The sequence below is a fragment of the Capricornis sumatraensis genome, chromosome 4 (assembly GCF_032405125.1).
Source record: "Capricornis sumatraensis isolate serow.1 chromosome 4, serow.2, whole genome shotgun sequence".
In the NCBI taxonomy this organism is placed as follows: domain Eukaryota; kingdom Metazoa; phylum Chordata; class Mammalia; order Artiodactyla; family Bovidae; genus Capricornis; species Capricornis sumatraensis.
The window spans coordinates 154,341,406-154,358,557 of record NC_091072.1 but is presented as its reverse complement, the minus strand read 5'-3'; the positions used below and the strand labels follow the sequence as shown (position 1 = coordinate 154,358,557).

At 47.3% G+C, this 17,152-nt stretch overlaps 2 protein-coding genes across 4 annotated transcripts; one reads left to right on the top strand and one right to left on the bottom strand.

The window, feature by feature from the left end:
- The first annotated feature begins 1,946 nt into the window (after positions 1-1,946).
- JOSD1 (Josephin domain containing 1) lies at positions 1,947-14,110 on the top strand. 3 transcript variants are annotated; one of them, XM_068970615.1, is made up of 5 exons: positions 1,947-2,066; positions 3,017-3,827; positions 10,508-10,636; positions 10,768-10,962; positions 11,617-14,110. In XM_068970615.1, exons 2-5 carry the CDS (start codon positions 3,643-3,645, stop codon positions 11,714-11,716), a joined length of 609 nt encoding a protein of 202 aa, XP_068826716.1. In that variant the 5' UTR covers positions 1,947-2,066; positions 3,017-3,642; the 3' UTR covers positions 11,717-14,110. The 3 variants fall into 3 exon arrangements, with proteins under 3 accessions (XP_068826716.1, XP_068826718.1, XP_068826717.1); XM_068970617.1 differs by having other exon boundaries at positions 2,009-2,039; XM_068970616.1 differs by lacking the exon at positions 1,947-2,066 and adding an exon at positions 2,642-2,683.
- Positions 14,111-15,190: 1,080 nt separating this feature from the next.
- On the bottom strand, positions 15,191-17,152 carry TOMM22 (translocase of outer mitochondrial membrane 22). The gene is made up of 4 exons (XM_068971670.1): positions 17,031-17,152; positions 16,685-16,803; positions 16,119-16,236; positions 15,191-15,879 (listed from the first exon to the last, which is right to left on the bottom strand). Exons 1-4 carry the CDS (start codon positions 17,142-17,144, stop codon positions 15,808-15,810), a joined length of 423 nt encoding a protein of 140 aa, XP_068827771.1. The 5' UTR covers positions 17,145-17,152; the 3' UTR covers positions 15,191-15,807.

Below are 17,152 nucleotides of genomic sequence, written 5' to 3'. Positions count from 1 at the left end.
TCTGAAAACAAAGTTTAGTGAGCAAGAGGCAGAGTTCCAAAGAGCCTTCAGTTCCAAGGATCTACTTGAGTTAAGCGACAACTTCTTGTTCCTGTTTGCAGCCAAATTTGTACAAATACAGCTGGAAATCTGGAACAAAAAGTCATCCAACTCCAAAAGTTTTGATAATAGTTCAGTTTTTTTCTTCTGCAGAAATTGCTCACCATTATCCTACATATATCTCCATTAGATAAAATATTAAAATCCCAGTTTGTCAGAAGAGCCAATTATGGCATTATATTCTAGAATAATATTGATATTTAGACTCTTACCAACTGGCTCTTCCAGAAGGAGTTCAAGTTCAGAATGTGCTTACACCTGATGGTATGCGTTAAAAAAAATGCCCTTCTCACTACAGGGCTTTACCCAGAAAAAATATATATATTATCAGAGAAGGTACTTCTTGTTTTGTTTTTTTTTTAAGAAATCTTAAAAAAAAATTTTGATCTTTTTTTGTTTGTTGATTTATTTGTGGCTGTGCTGTGTCTTCATTGCTGCTCTCCGGCTTTCTCTAGTTGCAGTGCTCAGGCTTCCCATTGCCTTGGCTTCTCTTGATGTGGAGCACCAGCTGCAGTAGTTGCAACTCACGGACTTATCTGCAGACCAGGGATCGAACTGGTGTCCCCTGCATTGCAAGCCAAATTCTTAACCATTGGATCACCAGGGAAGTCCGAGAAGCTACTTCTTTAAGAATCTGAAATCACATTTTAGAGAAGGAATTCCTTATCATTTTTACACCCTTTTTCTGAAGACAGGTTAGAACCTAGGTTCAAATCCTAGGTCCACTACTTACTAGCTATGTGACCTCAAGCAAATTAATCTGTGCTTCAGCTGTCAGCACAAGAAGTATGAACTTAACAGGATAGTTCACAGTAAATCAGCTAATATAAGTAAAGCACTTAGAACAATGCATGCAAGCCTCAGTAACGAATCTTTTGCAACTATAACTTTAATCCTTAGGTGGCTTACAAATTATAAAAAATTCAAAAGTTGTGTCAATCAGGGCAGAGGACTCCCAACCACATAGGCAGGGCACACAACCTGCTAAGTGCTAGTCTGTACAGTCACCTGTTGGTGCATGCTCAGTCACATCTCTTTGCGACCCTATGAACTGTAGCCCACCAGGCTCCTGTCCACGAAAATTTCCAGGCAAGAATACTGGAGTGGGTTGCCATTTCTTACTCCAGGGAATCTTCCCGGCCCAGAGCTCAACACCCAGACCTCTCGCCTCTCTTGCTCTGGAGTGCGAATTTGGAATGCCTCCAAAATGTGGAGGCAGACTTTTTACCACCAAACCATCTGGGAAGATACTATTTGTGTTAAGCCCAGCCAAGATTTAACACCTAACTAAATTGCAGTTTCAGCCTCTATCAGGAGTAGTATCTTTAACTAATCACTACTGAGCTAATCTGCCTGATAAAACCTATAAGGGGATTTGCCCTTCCAGCGATACAATCCACTTTCTTCTATTAAAAACCTTCCATTTTGCACAACTTCCAGGAGCACCTTTCTATTTATTAGCTGGGGTGCTGCCAGATACACGAGTTATTTAATAACTCAATTAGATTTTCAAATTTACTCAATTGAACTTTGTGTTTTAACAGTGAGTTCTGTTGAAGCAGATAAAGAAATGACCGAATCGTTATTTTTTATTGTTTTTCGAACTTTCTGAACAAAAATTCAAAAGGAAATGAAAAAAGCGGGGGGCGGAGATTCACGTGAGACTGAATTCATCTTCCTGACACACACACACTGCTCTCAAGATAGACCTAGAGAAAATTCAGAGGAAAACTCTATGGCCGCCACCATGGACCAGACGGGAACCTGAAGGCAAAAGGACGGTGGTCTGTGAGTAGCAAGCCGAAATTCGGCACCAAGCAACTGAAATAGGGCTGTACACCATTTCAAACTCGGCTCGCAGCAAGGAACTTAGCACGCAGGAGCTCCTGAAAAGGGACGGCGGTTGGGCCCACTAACCAAGAAAATCTGCTCCCGACCGCGTCAGTAAAGTGCTATGAAATAACCTGGTAAACGGCGTGCTAGATAAACATAAAACGGTCGGCGCAGGGAAGACTAGTCCGGGGTTCGCGCAAACACTCAGCCCCAAAAGTCCGGTCAGAGAAAGCGGACGGGTGGGAAGAGCCGCTAAAGTGCAGCCGCGGGCCGGGTCGCCGCCCTGGAACGGAGCCGACGCCCAGGGGAGAGATGGGGAAGCGAAGGGCGGAACAGGCACCGGGGTGGGACTCGCCGGGCCGCCTGGCCAGCCCAGCCAGCTCAGCCCCGGAAGGAACAGAGCTGAGGAATCCGGTACTTAGCTCTTCCTACGGCGAGCTAGCGGCGCCGCCGCCGCTGCTGCCGCGGCCCCCGAACTCCTAAACCCGCACCCCTAGGAGACCCAAAGCAGCCCGCACCCTGTTAACGGAACCGCCGCCGCGCCCCGAAGCCGGCGCCGCTGACGTCACGCTGACGTCAGACGTGACGCCGCGGCCGGGCGGGAGCGGGGAAACGGCGCAGGAGGGCGTTTCCGGAGCACGCGCCGGGCGGGGACCGCTGACGTCGGCCTCAGGTGCGTGCGCTCGCCTGCCCGCCCGCCCCGAGCGCGGCCCAGGTGGCGGCCCGCAGCTCCAGGTGGCTTCCCGCAGCGGTGAGAGGGCGAGCGGCAGCGCGGCGGCAGGCTGTCCGGGCGGCGCGGGGACCGGGGTTAGGGGAGCGGCTGGAGGGCGGCTCGGTTTTTGCACTCACGTGACGGGCGGGGAGGTTGGGGTGGGGGCTGCGAGCTGGGTGGGCGCAGGCCCCCGAGAGCGAGGCGAGCTGTCCGGCCCCACCCCTGACTGGCCTGCGGGTCGCCGCGAAGGACCTTCCCTGGGGCTGGAGCTAGGGCTGGGGCCGGACCCGCCGCGCCGCTTCCCGGGGCAGCCCGGTCCTCCGCGGTGGCCCGCACCACCGCCGGAGCTGACAGGAGTTGTCTTCTCCGTAGGGCCGCGTCGAGAGGGTGAGAGTTCACGCTTTCCGAAGGAGCTGCGTCCGCCTCGGCCTCTCGAGGTCCCGCCGCACCCGAGAGGATGGAGGGCCTCCCCCGAGGCCGCAGCAGGGCCCGCGAACCCACGCCAGCCAGCCCTCGTTAGCTGCTCGAAATTTGCTTTTTATCCGCCGTTTAGGCCTTGTCTCCCGAGCCAGTGGCTTCGTGGTTCCAAAGAAATGGAAGAAAAGGAGCGATGTGACCGATTCCATTCGGTCGTCTTGCCTTGAGGCCTGGTTGGCATTTGCAGAGAGAAAATACAACAAGAAAATCGTTAGGTTTTTTTGGAGGGGGTGGAAGAAGGAAAACAAGGTCTTTGATTTTACATGGTTTTTTAAAACTTCTGCACTTTGACACTGGCGGTGAAATACGCTAATCCAAAAGTTATCTTTTTGTTGAGAAGAGGGGGATTATTTTTCCTTTTGAGTCCAACCTTTTCTTCTCCCCGTGACAAAGCATAAATCATGGACACCAGAAAGTAAGGTGGACCTCAGGAATTCTCAAAAGACTGAGAAGCTTACATTCCTCCTCGGGAGGGAAGGGTGGGGTGCTTTTAGCCCTCTCTGGAACCTAAAAGGAAAAACATGAGTTGCGTGCCATGGAAAGGAGACAAGGTCAAATCTGAATCATTGGAGCTGCCCCAGGCAGCACCCCCACAAATCTACCATGAGAAACAGCGCAGGGAGCTCTGTGCTCTGCACGCCCTCAATAACGTCTTCCAGGACAGCAATGCCTTCACCCGGGAAACACTGCAAGAGATTTTCCAGAGGTAGGAAACTCCCCTTCTCGTTGGGGTCTTTATACATATAGTTTTTTCTCTTTCTGAATTACTGTGCATGGAGCAACTTCTCTGCTGCATAAACCTTCAAACTAACAGGTCTAATTAGCTAGATGCTGTTAGCAGGTGTAAGGGACACAGGAATGGGAAAGAGAATCAGGACCATTTACTGAGCACCTCCAGTGGGCTAGGGTCAGTGCTAAGAGCCTCAGTGGTGTTATCTCAAGGGATCCCCTCTACAGTCCATTGGAATGTGTAATTATTTCCATTTTGTGGATAAAGACAGGGCTCAGAGAAGTTCAGTAATTTGCCCAAGGTAACATAACAAGAAATGAAGCAAGCCAAGGTTAAATCCAGGTTTGTTGCTGTGCTGTTGACCACTGGGATATTAGTGCTGCTCAAGTCCTGCCCTCCAGGAGTTTTAAGAGCCTAGAAGGGGAACCAGATAGGTACACACTCAATCACCTGTCATCAGAGTTGAAATGTTGTGGGTTCCATAAGAAAGTTCTTGCACAATACTCAGCTTCTCTATGAAGCCATGTGCTGGCCTTGGTGCTTTTTATATGGTGTTTTGTTTAGCTCTCTTAGTCTATTTACTGTCTCTATTTTACTGATAAAGAAAGAGAAGGAAAGGTCAGGTAATGTCCAAACAGCTTTGAAGTAGCAAAGCTATAATTTGAAGCTGACTCTAGGTCCCCTCCCCTTTCTACTTCATTCCAGATGGCCTTGCTTGTCTACTTTGCAAAGTGCTACCAGACAGGTTGATAGAAGTTCAGCTTTTTTCTCTCAGCTTTGATGTTTTAAAATTTTTCTCTCAAAGAGTTTGAGAAATGGTTCGGCAGTGTCTGGATGAGCAGCATGTCTGCAGTCCATAGCAACTTTGGCAGTGAGCCTGTCTGACTACTCCAGCTTCTAAAGAGTTATCAAGTGCAGAGAAAGCTCAGGAATTCTTCAAGTGGTGCATGTTGGCAGTTACAGAAGATCCTTCTCTGACTCCATTCAGAGATGAAATTATGGTCCCAGGAGGGCCTGAATTACAGTTGAGAGCAACCTATCTGGGGTGATTTTTGAAGCATAGGTATGGACCTTTTACCCTAAAAGAACCATAGGCCCTCTTTTAAAAGAATGTTAATCTTGTTGTGCTGACAAAGTTATAATGAGGGTAATTATTTTCCAAGGTCAATAATAACCATAGTAATGCCTTAGCAGGCATTGTGTCCTTTGCATCATAGCCATTACCTGGCAAGTAGAATGAACTCTCTTCAGGAAATAGGGCCCTGGGAGATGAGATGATTTGTCTCAGATTGTTGGAGGCCAGTCCTTTAGACTACTTCCATTTGGTCAGCCATTAATACATCTTTACTCCTGACTGAATATTTGCAAATTATTTCCTAATTGAAGACTAGGGAGAAGGAAAAGACCCTGAGTGCTCGGATGTGCTTAGTACTTTGAACTCTGACAATCTAACAACCTGATTAGGAGTGATCCTAGGAAACCAGAATTCACCTTAAGCAATTTATCCAGTTTTACTCAACTAGCAAAAATCAAGTACAAGATTCTGTGTGTCCATTCAGAAGTTTTTCACTTGGATAAATTTGGCCCAGGCCAACATGGTGATAATCACTAACACAGATGAGCACTCACTCCGTGCAGAGCACTGTTCTGAGTGCTTTCCTTGTGTTAACTCGCTCCTGACACCCATCTTACAAGGTAGATCCTGTTACTTCTGATTTTTTCAGATGAGGGAACAGAGACCTATTAATCGCAGGATTTGGACCCAAGCTTTGTGAATGGAGGACCTGCTTTCCTAACTGCCCTGCTCCTTCCTGAATATTGGGAAGAGGTGTCAGAGCAATTATATCATCAGTAGCTGCTCACCCTTCTAGGAAGTTGGGCCTGGGTCTGAAGATGTAGACTGTGATTATAAGCTGTTCATGGATAATATCAGGACTCTTTCAGCTGTGTTTTCCCCGATTGAAAGAATGCTAAATATTTACTAAACTCACATAGAACCAAAGTTCTGTTCCTGGCTTTTGAAGCTTTAGCAAGTTGTACTGCATTGTCCAGTTACCTGTCAGCATGATGTAAATGTCCATGTAAATATGAGAATATTTGTACCCTACCACTCGAGAGGTGGCATTCTGTACAGAGTATTTAATATGGGAAGATTCTGTGTGAATACAGAGAAACAAAGAAGTGTGAAAGGAATCAGAGGGGAAAAAAAACGGGGAGAAGAGGTGAGGGAGAGAGGATGGAATTTTTTAAGCAAACATTTACTAGCTGCCTGCAGTGTGCCAGGCACCACTCAGTGCTGTAAAGAAAGCAAGCTGAAGAAGACTTAGCCACAGAGAAGTAATACAGCTCAGAACTGTACATTGACCCAGCTTGAGAATAGATTTAAGTGAATTAGAACTTCGGAATTTAGAGCAGTTTAAAGGGAAAAAGATAATCTGTTTGGATCTTAACAGAAAAGAGTAATGTTGACAGTAATGTTAACTAGATAATTTTAAATTCCCAGATTCTAAGTTCTGTGCTGTTTTGAAGATGTTGATAAATGGTAGAAATGGGGAAAAGTTTTTGATTAATGCCATTTGTTGAGAGGAAGTTCATCCTTGTAGTTGAATTCTAGCCAGGTAGAAGAAATACAAAAGCAGGGTGGAGTTTCAGTGCAGTTGTGGGTATGAGATGACTCATGGTAGAAATGGAAATGAATAGGGATTTGGAAAGGACTGAGCTAATGACAGCAACACAGGAACAGGGCAGAGACAGTCCGGTGTGACAGGCTCAGTCCAGGATTTGAAGGTAGTGGTCACGACTGTAGTAATAGCAGAGAGGTTGGAAAGGATGAACAACTGAAATTGGAGAAAAGATCAAACTATAAGGGATTATAGATACTGGTGAACATCCTCTACCACAGAGAAGCCCTTCTACCCCCCATTAAAAAGTCCCTGAGCACACATTTAAAGGGAGGAGCCACATTAAAGGTATGGTGGTTGTAAACTGAGAAAACGTGTTGTTGAGTGTTAACCTCTAGAGATTTAAATTTTCTTATCCAAGGGCCAGGCAGACTCCTCCTCCTCGCCACCACCTACAGAATCCTTCGGTGTGCCTGGCCCTGTAATCTGTGCTTTTATGTATTTAAAAATTTAAAAACACGTTAGGAGGTCCCGAGCTGTATTTTCTAAGGTCACACCTGTTCAGAACTGATAAAAAGGAAAAAATTGAGAGAAAAGGAATCTTGATGAAATGTTTCCACATCTCCTTTTCATTGAAACCTGAAACATCACCTTAGACAAACACAGTGGTAACCACAGGAGAGGACCAGAGCCTTAACTGAGGATGCAGACATCAGGGGAAAACTGGAACCCATCTTCTCACTTGAGGATGACTTCACGTCTCAGGGCTCTTACGTCTGCCTTGGTGACAAAAATGAGAGGCTAGTGTATAGTTCAGAATCTCTATGGAAATTATTAAGACAGTCTTTAACAGGAGATCGCTGCGGAATCTCAAGAAAACATTCCACTGAGACAGTAGGATTCCCATGGGATTCAGCGGGAGCTGTATTGAGGTATCCAGGAGACTGTTGAGTGTAGCTTTAGGTTTAGAGGTGAATTCCTAGCTCTGCTACTTACTAGCTGTATATGACTGTTCAAGCCACCCTGACCTCTGTACCTCAGCTTCCTTGTTTACACTGCGGGGTTAATCTCAAGATTGTTGGAAGGATTACGTGATAAACCTCTTAAAAGTAGCTAACACAGTGGGCACCTGATTATTGTTAAAGTAAAAACAAGTGCTGGTTTAATGGGCACAATGGATAGAGCCCACTTCTTCAAAAAATTTATCTTTTTTTTCTTGTTGGTTGCACCCAGCCTGTGGCAGCTTAGTTTCCCAGCCAGGGGTTGAACCCATGCACAGGAAGCACAGAGTCTGAACCACTGGACCACCAGGGAAGTCCCTGGATTCCACTTAGTCAAATGACCTCTCCTCTAGGATTGAGATGGAAACCATTCTTGGCCTTTCCTATATTGATTGGTTTGGCAAACACATGGTTATTCAGTTGCTAGTGCCCAGCTATGAGAGATACAGTCACCTCTTCACTTTGGGCATTTATTTGTTTAGCCACTCCTCCATCTGCTGTTTCATTGGACAAGTGTGAAATAACTGAATTCTTCAATGGTCCTATAAGATAGGAATAGTTCCCGTGTTTACAGGTAAGCTAACAGGCGTGGAGATTAAATCTCAAAATTGATACTGATGCTGCTTGGATGTGAACTCAAATATGTGTGGTCCTTAGATCGCTCTCTTTTTTCCTACTACATTGGAGTCAAGAAGGGTTTCATGGAAAAGGCTGGGTGTTAGGTGGAACTTGAAAAAGCTTTAGGATTTAGCTTGGAACAAGGACTAAGCTAAAGAAAAGAGGCCACACGGTCATGGTACCTGAAGTATACTAAGCCCAGTGAAAGGGAGACAGCACATCAAGTAGGCTGCGAGGGCCGGAGTTGGCCAACGAGGCAGTTGGCTCCATCAGCAGCTCTTATGTAGGTAACTGAAATGACACTTTGGTGAATGTGGCAGGAACATACAGGCTGAGTAGGTGGAAGGAGTGTTTGGAAGCACGGAGGTCAATTTAGGAACCTGTTTCCAAATATCCAGGTGTGAGATAAGGGGCCTCCAGTTAGGGGGAGAGAGTAGGAATAGACAGGCAAGGGTTTGAATCTGAGATAGAAGATGTAGGACAAGGGGAAGACGCCCTTGGAAACTCTAGTCCTCAAAGATGCACTTCAAAAAACTGCAGTCAAGGATGTTTGGAAACTGAAACCTTTTACTAACCCGCCTCCCCAGACCCCACCCCCAACCGCTATCTCCTGGAGACTCAAGGTAAATATTGGCATTTTAGGGGTAATCTGTTTCCGTGATTCATTCAGCTACTGTACTGAACACCTTCTGTGGTCCTTGGGAACACACTGAGGGGACAGCACTAAGGGTCAAGCCTGGCAGCGAGTTAGGTGGCAAAAGAGGTGGAAGACTTGGCAGTTTCTCCACTGGAACCTTCGTGCATCTACTGGCTGGAGACTTCACTGAAGGGGTCGAGACGCTGTTGAAAAGTTGGTGAAAGAAAGCAACTCAGTATATCTTGAGATAGGCTTTCTTCCATAGGCTTTCTTATTTAATCTAAGTGCCCAAGAATGCACTGAGAGCCTTTATCCTATCAAGCTACATTTTAGACCCAAGCCAAGGGACTTGGCTGGCCTTTCCTCTTATTAGCCCACAGGCAAGTCAGAAAACATGTCCGGTAGTAACCTGGGCTGTAATTAAATTGGAGCAGGTGGATGTAAGAGGAAATGACTGGGAGAAAGTTAAGGTTGGCCGGTGAGAAAAGGTCTCTAGGGCAGTAACACTTGAGACCCACATGATGAGGAACAGGCCGAGTGGAGATGTAGGGGAAGAGCATTCCAGACATCGGAGACAGTGAGTGCAGAGGCCCGAAAGAGAGAGCTTGTGTGTCCAGGTAGTAGACAGAAGGTCTTTGTGCTGGGAGGTAGTGATGAGGTCAGCAGAATCCTAAGGGTCTTACAGACCTGCCAATGTCATTTAGATCGTATTTAAGTGCTTTGGGAGCCTTGGAGGGTTTAAGCGGCGGCAAGAGTGTGTTGGAAAAATACCAGTATGGTTGCTGTGTGTAGAGTCTAAGATCTCTTAAATTTTTAGAGTTGACTGCAAGATCTGATTCTCTTCTGGAGATGGCAGTTAGCAGCCTCCTAGATAGCCATTCTCCACCTGTATTCCTGAGGGACTCACGACATCTCCTTGGGGTGAGATGTGTGCTGCCCCACCTTTCTGCATGTCCTGGCCTGCACAGCCGGCGAAAGCAAATTAATAAGGTCGGAAATGCCTCCAGAACTGACCTTATCTGAAGATGGAGGAGTGGCTAAAGAGGGCTGACTCAAAGATGGCTTAAAGCCAGCAGGGGAACCAGACTGCAGTTGAGTTTTGCTTGTCTGGTGGCAAAAGTATTTTTCAGTTGGTGTATTTTCTTTCAAATTCCAGTATTTCACACACGTGTATATTTGGAATACCTTTAGGTGGTTCATGCATTTCAGTTTAATACTGTTTTTAATCGCTTTCCCTGTGGCCCCAGTTCATACATTGATGTTACCTGTGTGTAGGCCTTTGAGTATTTAATAATTAATAATTACCAAGTATGCAGGCCTTAAATAGAAAGCATTTAAATTGTAAAAAATAAAACTAATGACAGATACTACCCATGCAAATCAAAATATCAAATCCTATTTTCTAATGTTAAAAAAAAGGCTGTATCAAAGCAGAGAGATCAGCAAAGAAGATTTCAGAAAAGGGAAGTCTGGGGATTTCATAAATGAGAGATTTTTCTTTATATCCATTGAATTCACTATAGACGCACTTTCTAAATGGCAGGCAGATAGGCGCCACCACTGCTGAATTACTGTTTTGCGTCAAAAGAAAGATAAATCCCTAGACAGCAGGAGCCCAGACTACAAAATACTTTAGTAAAAAACTGGTTACACTAACGAGCGAACGGCAACAGGCTTCCAGGGGCAGTGGTGTAAAGCGTCTTCTGTCCCTGCCAGTGTGGGGCCAGGAGGGCTTGGGCTGGCCAGCCGATCTCAGCTTCCCTCCTGTCGCATTTGCAGGCTATCGCCAAACACCATGGTGACCCCCCACAAGAAGAGCATGCTGGGAAATGGGAACTACGATGTGAACGTCATTATGGCAGCACTTCAGACCAAAGGCTATGAAGCTGTTTGGTGGGACAAGCGCAGGTAATCGAACCAGGCTTGACTTGAAGGGATCTGACACTCAGCTGGAAAGGAAGCCAGTGGTGGGGTTACAGCCAGGGAATCCTGGGGAGCTGGCTGACACCGTGGAGCCTGACTCTGTTTCTGTTCTGCAGGGATGTTGGCGCCATTGCTCTCACAAACGTTATGGGCTTCATTATGAACCTGCCCTCCAGCCTGTGCTGGGGTCCCCTGAAGCTGCCACTCAAAAGGCAGCACTGGATCTGTGTTCGAGAGGTGGGAGGTGCCTACTACAACCTCGACTCCAAACTGAAGATGCCCGAATGGATTGGAGGCAAGAGTGAGCTCAGGTACCTGTGTGGCTGGTGTAGTGGCAGGTTGAACTTACCTTTGGGTATTTGACAAGGCAAGTGTGAAATTCCTAGCTCTGTGGATCCTCTCCCTGTTGTTACTTAGAATCATAGGGTCTTAGATTTAAAAGACCTGAATCGTCCATGGCCCCAGAGGGTGTTAAGTCCCCTGGTAGAGAAGTGCCATTACCTTGGATGCTGGCTTTCCGGTTTGGTGGGACTGCGCTTGTAACATTCTCCAACTGAGACAGTTGTGACAGTATAGCTGCCAGTTCAGAGAAAGGAAGACAGACATTTGGGCCACAGAGGGCTAAATTTTCTTAGGACCGAAGAAGGAACCTTTTCTTTTCTTTCTTTTTTTTTACAATTAGAAGTTCTTAAGAATACTTGGGGCTCTCTTCCTCACAGAACTGGCTACTGTTGGCAGCAATATATGAGGATGAGCAAAAGTTCAGATTGGAAATTTAACTGGAAAGATTGAGAGGAAACCAAACGTGGAGTGCCCCAAGAATAAGACGCCTAGACTGTGTTCAGGACTGCCAGGGTATAAACAGCAAGGTTACTGCCTGACAGTGAACATGTGGCCCCAAGACTGGCATTTGCAGTTTTACTAGCATTTCATTTTCTCTTTGATGTACCCTTTTTTTCCTGTAGGAAATTTCTAAAACATCATTTGCGAGGAAAGAACTGTGAACTCCTGCTGGTGGTACCAGAAGAGGTGGAGGCCCATCAGAGTTGGAGGGCTGACGTGTGATGCAGCCCCAGCCAGCCTCCCGCCACCTCAGCCTCCTGAAATCCTCCGTGCTGTGCTGCGGCCTCTACCGTGGGTCTGCCCTTGCCACTTCCCCAAACATCTCATCGGGTTTTTTCCCCCCTCTGATTTGACAGTGCAATAGGACAGACATGTGGACTGTTAGAAGGACCAACCAGCGTTACTTGCTCCTGGAAAAGGAAAGCAAGAGCTCTGTGTGTTTAGGGTGAGCTGTGGAGACCTTGGTTTTATTTGAGAGAGGAGAAAAGAAGGTGGGTCTCAGCTGCCTCTCCCGGTTTCCGTGAGGGCTTGGCAGAGGCTCTGCTGGAGTTCACTGCTGCTCTGACCCCCGGGGGACGCTGCCTCCCTGTCCCCTTCCCTGGCAGCCGGTGAGTCTGAACACAGTCCAGACAAAGCCCATGGGACTGGCTTGAAGGCCTCAGAGCAGAAAGGCCTCTCAGGAAACCATCTCCAGAGCTGCAGCAGCCGCACAGCATGCTATCTCCAGCCCTCAATGCCACCCTGACCCCGTTTTTAAGAGTGGTTTATGGCCATCCTTGAAGTCTGATAATGAAAAAGTTCTCTAATATTCCATGCCGGGTGGTTGAATCCTGCAATACTCTAACATGACAGGGTGAGCTAGATACCTAAGAGGATGTGGCCAAAGCCAGGCTGGGGACAGGCATGGACAGCCTGTCTGCCTCACTCCAGCTTCGTCCCTGCCACTTCACTGCACTGGTTAGGTTTGGGGACACAAGACAGGCCAAAGGGCAGTTTTCCCAGCTGACCTGCCCCGGCAAAATCAGAAACAAATAAGACTGCCTTCACCATCAAATTCTACTAGTTTGAGACAGCGTTGGGCAAGGGAAGTATTGTGAAGCTAAGCCCTCAGAGATTTGGAGCAGCTCAAATTAGAAGTTGTCTTAGGCTTGGAGTCACTCTGGTGACCAGAAGCAGAGCCCTCACGTTGGGTAGATATGTGCATTCTGCTTAGGACCTGGGTTTGTCATCTCTCTGGAGTCTCCTTTACAGATCAACTGAGAATTGACCCCCCCCCCCCCAACCTCTTTAAATAGCTATAGGCCACTTTTCTCCTGGTAACTTTGGAAAACAGAAGGAAAAGTGTTAGACTACACTGCCTGTCACCAAAGGGGCCGTGGTGGTCTCAAGGCAGGGGGTAGGCAGAGGTGGCCTGTTCAGCCCTTCACAGATCAGTGGTCTTGGCAGGTGAGAGCTGCCCCACTGGCCAGACTCCTCTCCAGCAGCAGAGCCAGCCTGGGGCTTGCATGTCCAGCCTGAGCAAGCTTAATGGGACGAAGCTGAGGCTTTCTCCCCACTGACTGGAGTGCATGTTTACACCAGCACTTTTTCTGCACATGTATCTTCAATCCCACAAGGCCAGTTTTTTAACGCTGAGTAACAGAGGCCACCAAGCAGCTACAGCGTTTCACTCTCTCAGCAAGTGGCCGCAGTGTCTTCTGCCCCATTTTCTACACCAGACCTGCTTGGCACCACAGGGAGCTCATCACCCCTGCACAATGACATTCCAACCACCACCAGCCAGAAGTTACAGCCAACCTTGCTGTCACAAGCAGGAACTTGGGTCCATGGGCACTGTCAGTGATGTAAGCCATTTCCTGGGAGGAGGAGAGAACTCGCCACCAGTCTGCTTGGGCCCCTGCAGACGGCACTTCAAAGGAGTCCTCATGCACTTGGAGGCCATAAGCCAATGGGATATGCAAAGACGCTTAACCATTTCAGGGCTGGTTCCTCTGTTCATATCCAATTCTGGTGCTTAGGAACAGGGACCTATGCTGATGCCCAAGGGCAGAAAGCCCCACTTCCTTTAAGGAAGTGGGCAGGCCTGACCCTGATGCCCAGTAAGGGGCAACCCTAGGCTTTTTGTTTTTTCTTGCTTTTATTCCTTTTTGTTGGCCTTGTGCTGGGTTTGTTTACAAAAGATGTATTTTGTTTAACCAAATATTAAAAATGGAAAACTCCATACATAAATTTCATATGTCTGAATCCTGTAACCATGTACATTTTAAAACGTGAACTTTAGTTTTAAAAGGCATTCACAACTGCTCTAAGTCCTCTTTCAGAGACATACTGTGCTTTGGTCAAACCTTTCACTTCAAAAATCCAGACAGAAGATTCACCAAGTACGACTTGATTCAAAAGAAATCTAAGACATTTCTCAATTTAACTTAAAAAACTAGGCTCCACAATAGGAAGAACCCTAACCTTCATCTAAGTACAAGTTTTCTTTACTGACAAGTCATATATTTTCCCCTGATTAACAAGTAGATCATGTATTTCAAGAGGGCCTGGGAGGCCCCGGCATCAAGTACATTGCAGGATTCTAAGTGGGGCTGTCTAGATTTGAATTCAGATCAGGCATTTTCTGTTCAGCCTGGAGCAGATCATTTAACCTTTCTGGGACTGTCTTCTGCAAAATGAGAATACTACCACCTCCTAAATTGTATAATATGGTTCCAGCAACCCACATGAAAGGCTTAGTATTGTTACTAGCACAATGCCAATAAAAATGTATGTTAAGTGAAAAAGCTACAGATTTCAAAGACAGGGCTACAGCTGGATTCACTATTAAGAGCTCATCAGCAATTACAGTTGGTCCTCAAACAGCACAGGTTTGAACTATGTGGGTCAACTCTATACATGAAATTTCTTCAATGACTACCACAGTACCACAACCTGTGTTTGAACTGCAGACACACACAGGGCCATTGAAAAAAGAAATGCGCAGACTTGATTGCATGGAGGGTTAGTCCCCCCAACCCTTTATTTTTCAAGGGTCAATTGTATTTTTTAAAAAAGAACAAACCCAAGCTGTACTTGCTACCTTCCTATTCCCAGACTAGAAATCAATATGTCATTCTTTACAAGTCCTTTATTTCTTTTTCTGGACTTGCTGCATGGCCATGTGGAATCTTGGTTTCCTGACCAGGGATCAAACCTGCAGTGCAGGTGCAGAGTCGTAACTGGTGAACCACTAGAGAATTCGCCAGGTGGCTCAGTGGTCAAGAATGTGCCTGTCAGTGCAGTTAACGATCCCTGGGTCAGGAAGATCCTGGCAACCCACTCCAGTATTCTTGCCTGGGAAATCCCATGGATAGAGGAGCCTGGCAGGCTACAGTTCACGGGGTCGCAAAGAGTCAAACATGACCTAGTGACTGAAATGACGTCATTGTAGACTGCAAGTACATGAACCCTATCCTCTGTTGGCAGACCCGAAAGTGATTGCTAGAACTCAGAGAGGTTCTTGGACAAAGAGGAATTTTTTACCTTTTTGGCCTTACGGGGTCAGTCAGTATTAAATGGTGCTGCTGGCTTAGGTGAGAGAAAACATGAGGGGCAGCTTCTTTGTCCTGCTAAAATGGTCCCAGTAACTTCCAGGTATGTATCACAAGCACTTGGAAGACGTTTTTTTGTTGGAATCATTTTTTTTTTAATATTTAAATACAAAATGTGAGCACTGACTTTTTTTTCCTTTTTAGACACATATACACACAAGTCTAACAGCCAAAATATTGGAGGAAATGAGCTCCTGCTCTGTCCTCCAGTCCCCATCTTGTGGCTGAAGCTGCCAGCCCTCCCTCCATCCTTTCCAACATACACAGAAATTCACAGTGGCTGCTTTGCAGCAGAGCTGTAATTAATGCATTTTGTATTTTATCTTGTGTGCACATCCCTCCCCAACATCTCCATTCCATTAACGGTCAGGAGTACATCCTTCTCCACGGCAATCAGTTCCCACCCCAGCAACGGAATAGTGAGATCTTCCACCAGGAGTAATTTAGTGAGGGGGGTGGGTGGCCAGAGCTGGAGTAACCGTCTGCGTTGCTGCACTCTGGTATCAGCATTGAGGAGAGAAATAAGTCAGGACAGTGGAGGGCACAGCTGCAAGTGAGGAGTCTCCACGAGCCAATGTGGGGATAATTCCCGCCACCAGGTTTATAGAGCAATGTGCCAAAGTTTAAAAAAAAAAAAAAAATCCAAGAATCAGCAGTTCAAACACTATTGAATTTTCAAACTTCTTCCCACCAAGACAGGTCAAATATAGCAGTAGCAATCTAGATTTTTCCAGGAAGTGAAGGTAGAGCCCCGGGCATTCCTGACAGCCCTGTATTAGGCCCTAGAAGTATCTGGAAAAGAAAAGGAGGGGTATAAGGCATTGTACAGACCCAAGGGTCTCATTTTCATCATACCTGTCTGGGCAGACAAAGTCTATGAAAACAATGTTGCGAAAACAATGCTCAGGTACCCAAAGGGCTTGGGCCAGATCCCAATCCTGCATGGCACATTAACTGCCCTACCCAGGTGCTGGAGGAATAAACAAACTTGTGTCGCCACTACTGGCAAAAAGCCCAGGGTCTGGGCTCACCTGCCGTTGCTGCAGCTGCTGCTGTTGCTCCATCTGCAACTTCTCAGTTTCAAAGACGACCGGAAGAACCAGGATCATGAAGGAAGTGGTTCCAATCCACAAGGCTGCCCTGGAAAACCTGCACAGGGAGCATGAGCGTGACGGCGAGACAAAGACAGGCAGCTTCCCCAGGCACGAACTAGTAACCAAACCTCTCACCCTGCACACACCTACGTTTTTGATAAACGTGTTCTACGCAACCCCTGCACCGTACTCCTGCCACAAACAGGAGGAGCAGTTCTGGGGGCTGTACGTTTAATAAGAGTCTGAACTGAGTTCTCACAATGCTGCTTTTATTACACATTATCTCACATAATCTGATCCTCACAATGACCCCCACCCGATAAGAAGCCTCACTTTACAGAAGAGAAAATCAAGACCAAGGAAGGTTAAGGTGGCACCAAGCCAAGGTCACTCAGTGGTCTAGGTGGCCTCCGACCCAGCTGTGCTGCTTCCAAAGCCCGTCTTCATTCAGGGCACCTCGATCGCGCCAGGCACATCCCAGTGTCTTGGCCCTTGTCCCTTACCTGTACATTTTTTGAGCCACGAAGAGGGAGAGATCAAAAGTGGCTCCAGCCGCGGACCGGACCCTCTCCGGGAACATCTCCGTCAGACCCCACAGTCTTTCCGATAGGGTTTCATCTAGCTGTGGTGGAAGAGGCGTGGATATGGGCCGAAGCTGCGGCAACCACCCTCCGACGCCGGGACAACCCGGTCCCAGCAGGGCCTCACCCCGCCTCCCGGAGACGCCTCCGCTGGGACCTCTCCGGGCTCCGCGAGGCGCCTTCGTCCAGATTCCGCAACACGCGGATCCCACACCCCCACTCCCTGCCCACACCTCCCAGCCCCTCTCTGCCCTGCGGCGCTCAGTACCTCCTCGTCGTCTTCCTCCTCCAGCTCCTCCTCAGGCTTCTCGGCATCGCCTTTCGGAAGCAATTCGTCTGGGGACAGAGGCGCCCCAGGCCCGGCGGCGGCGGCGGCAGCCATGGCTGTGG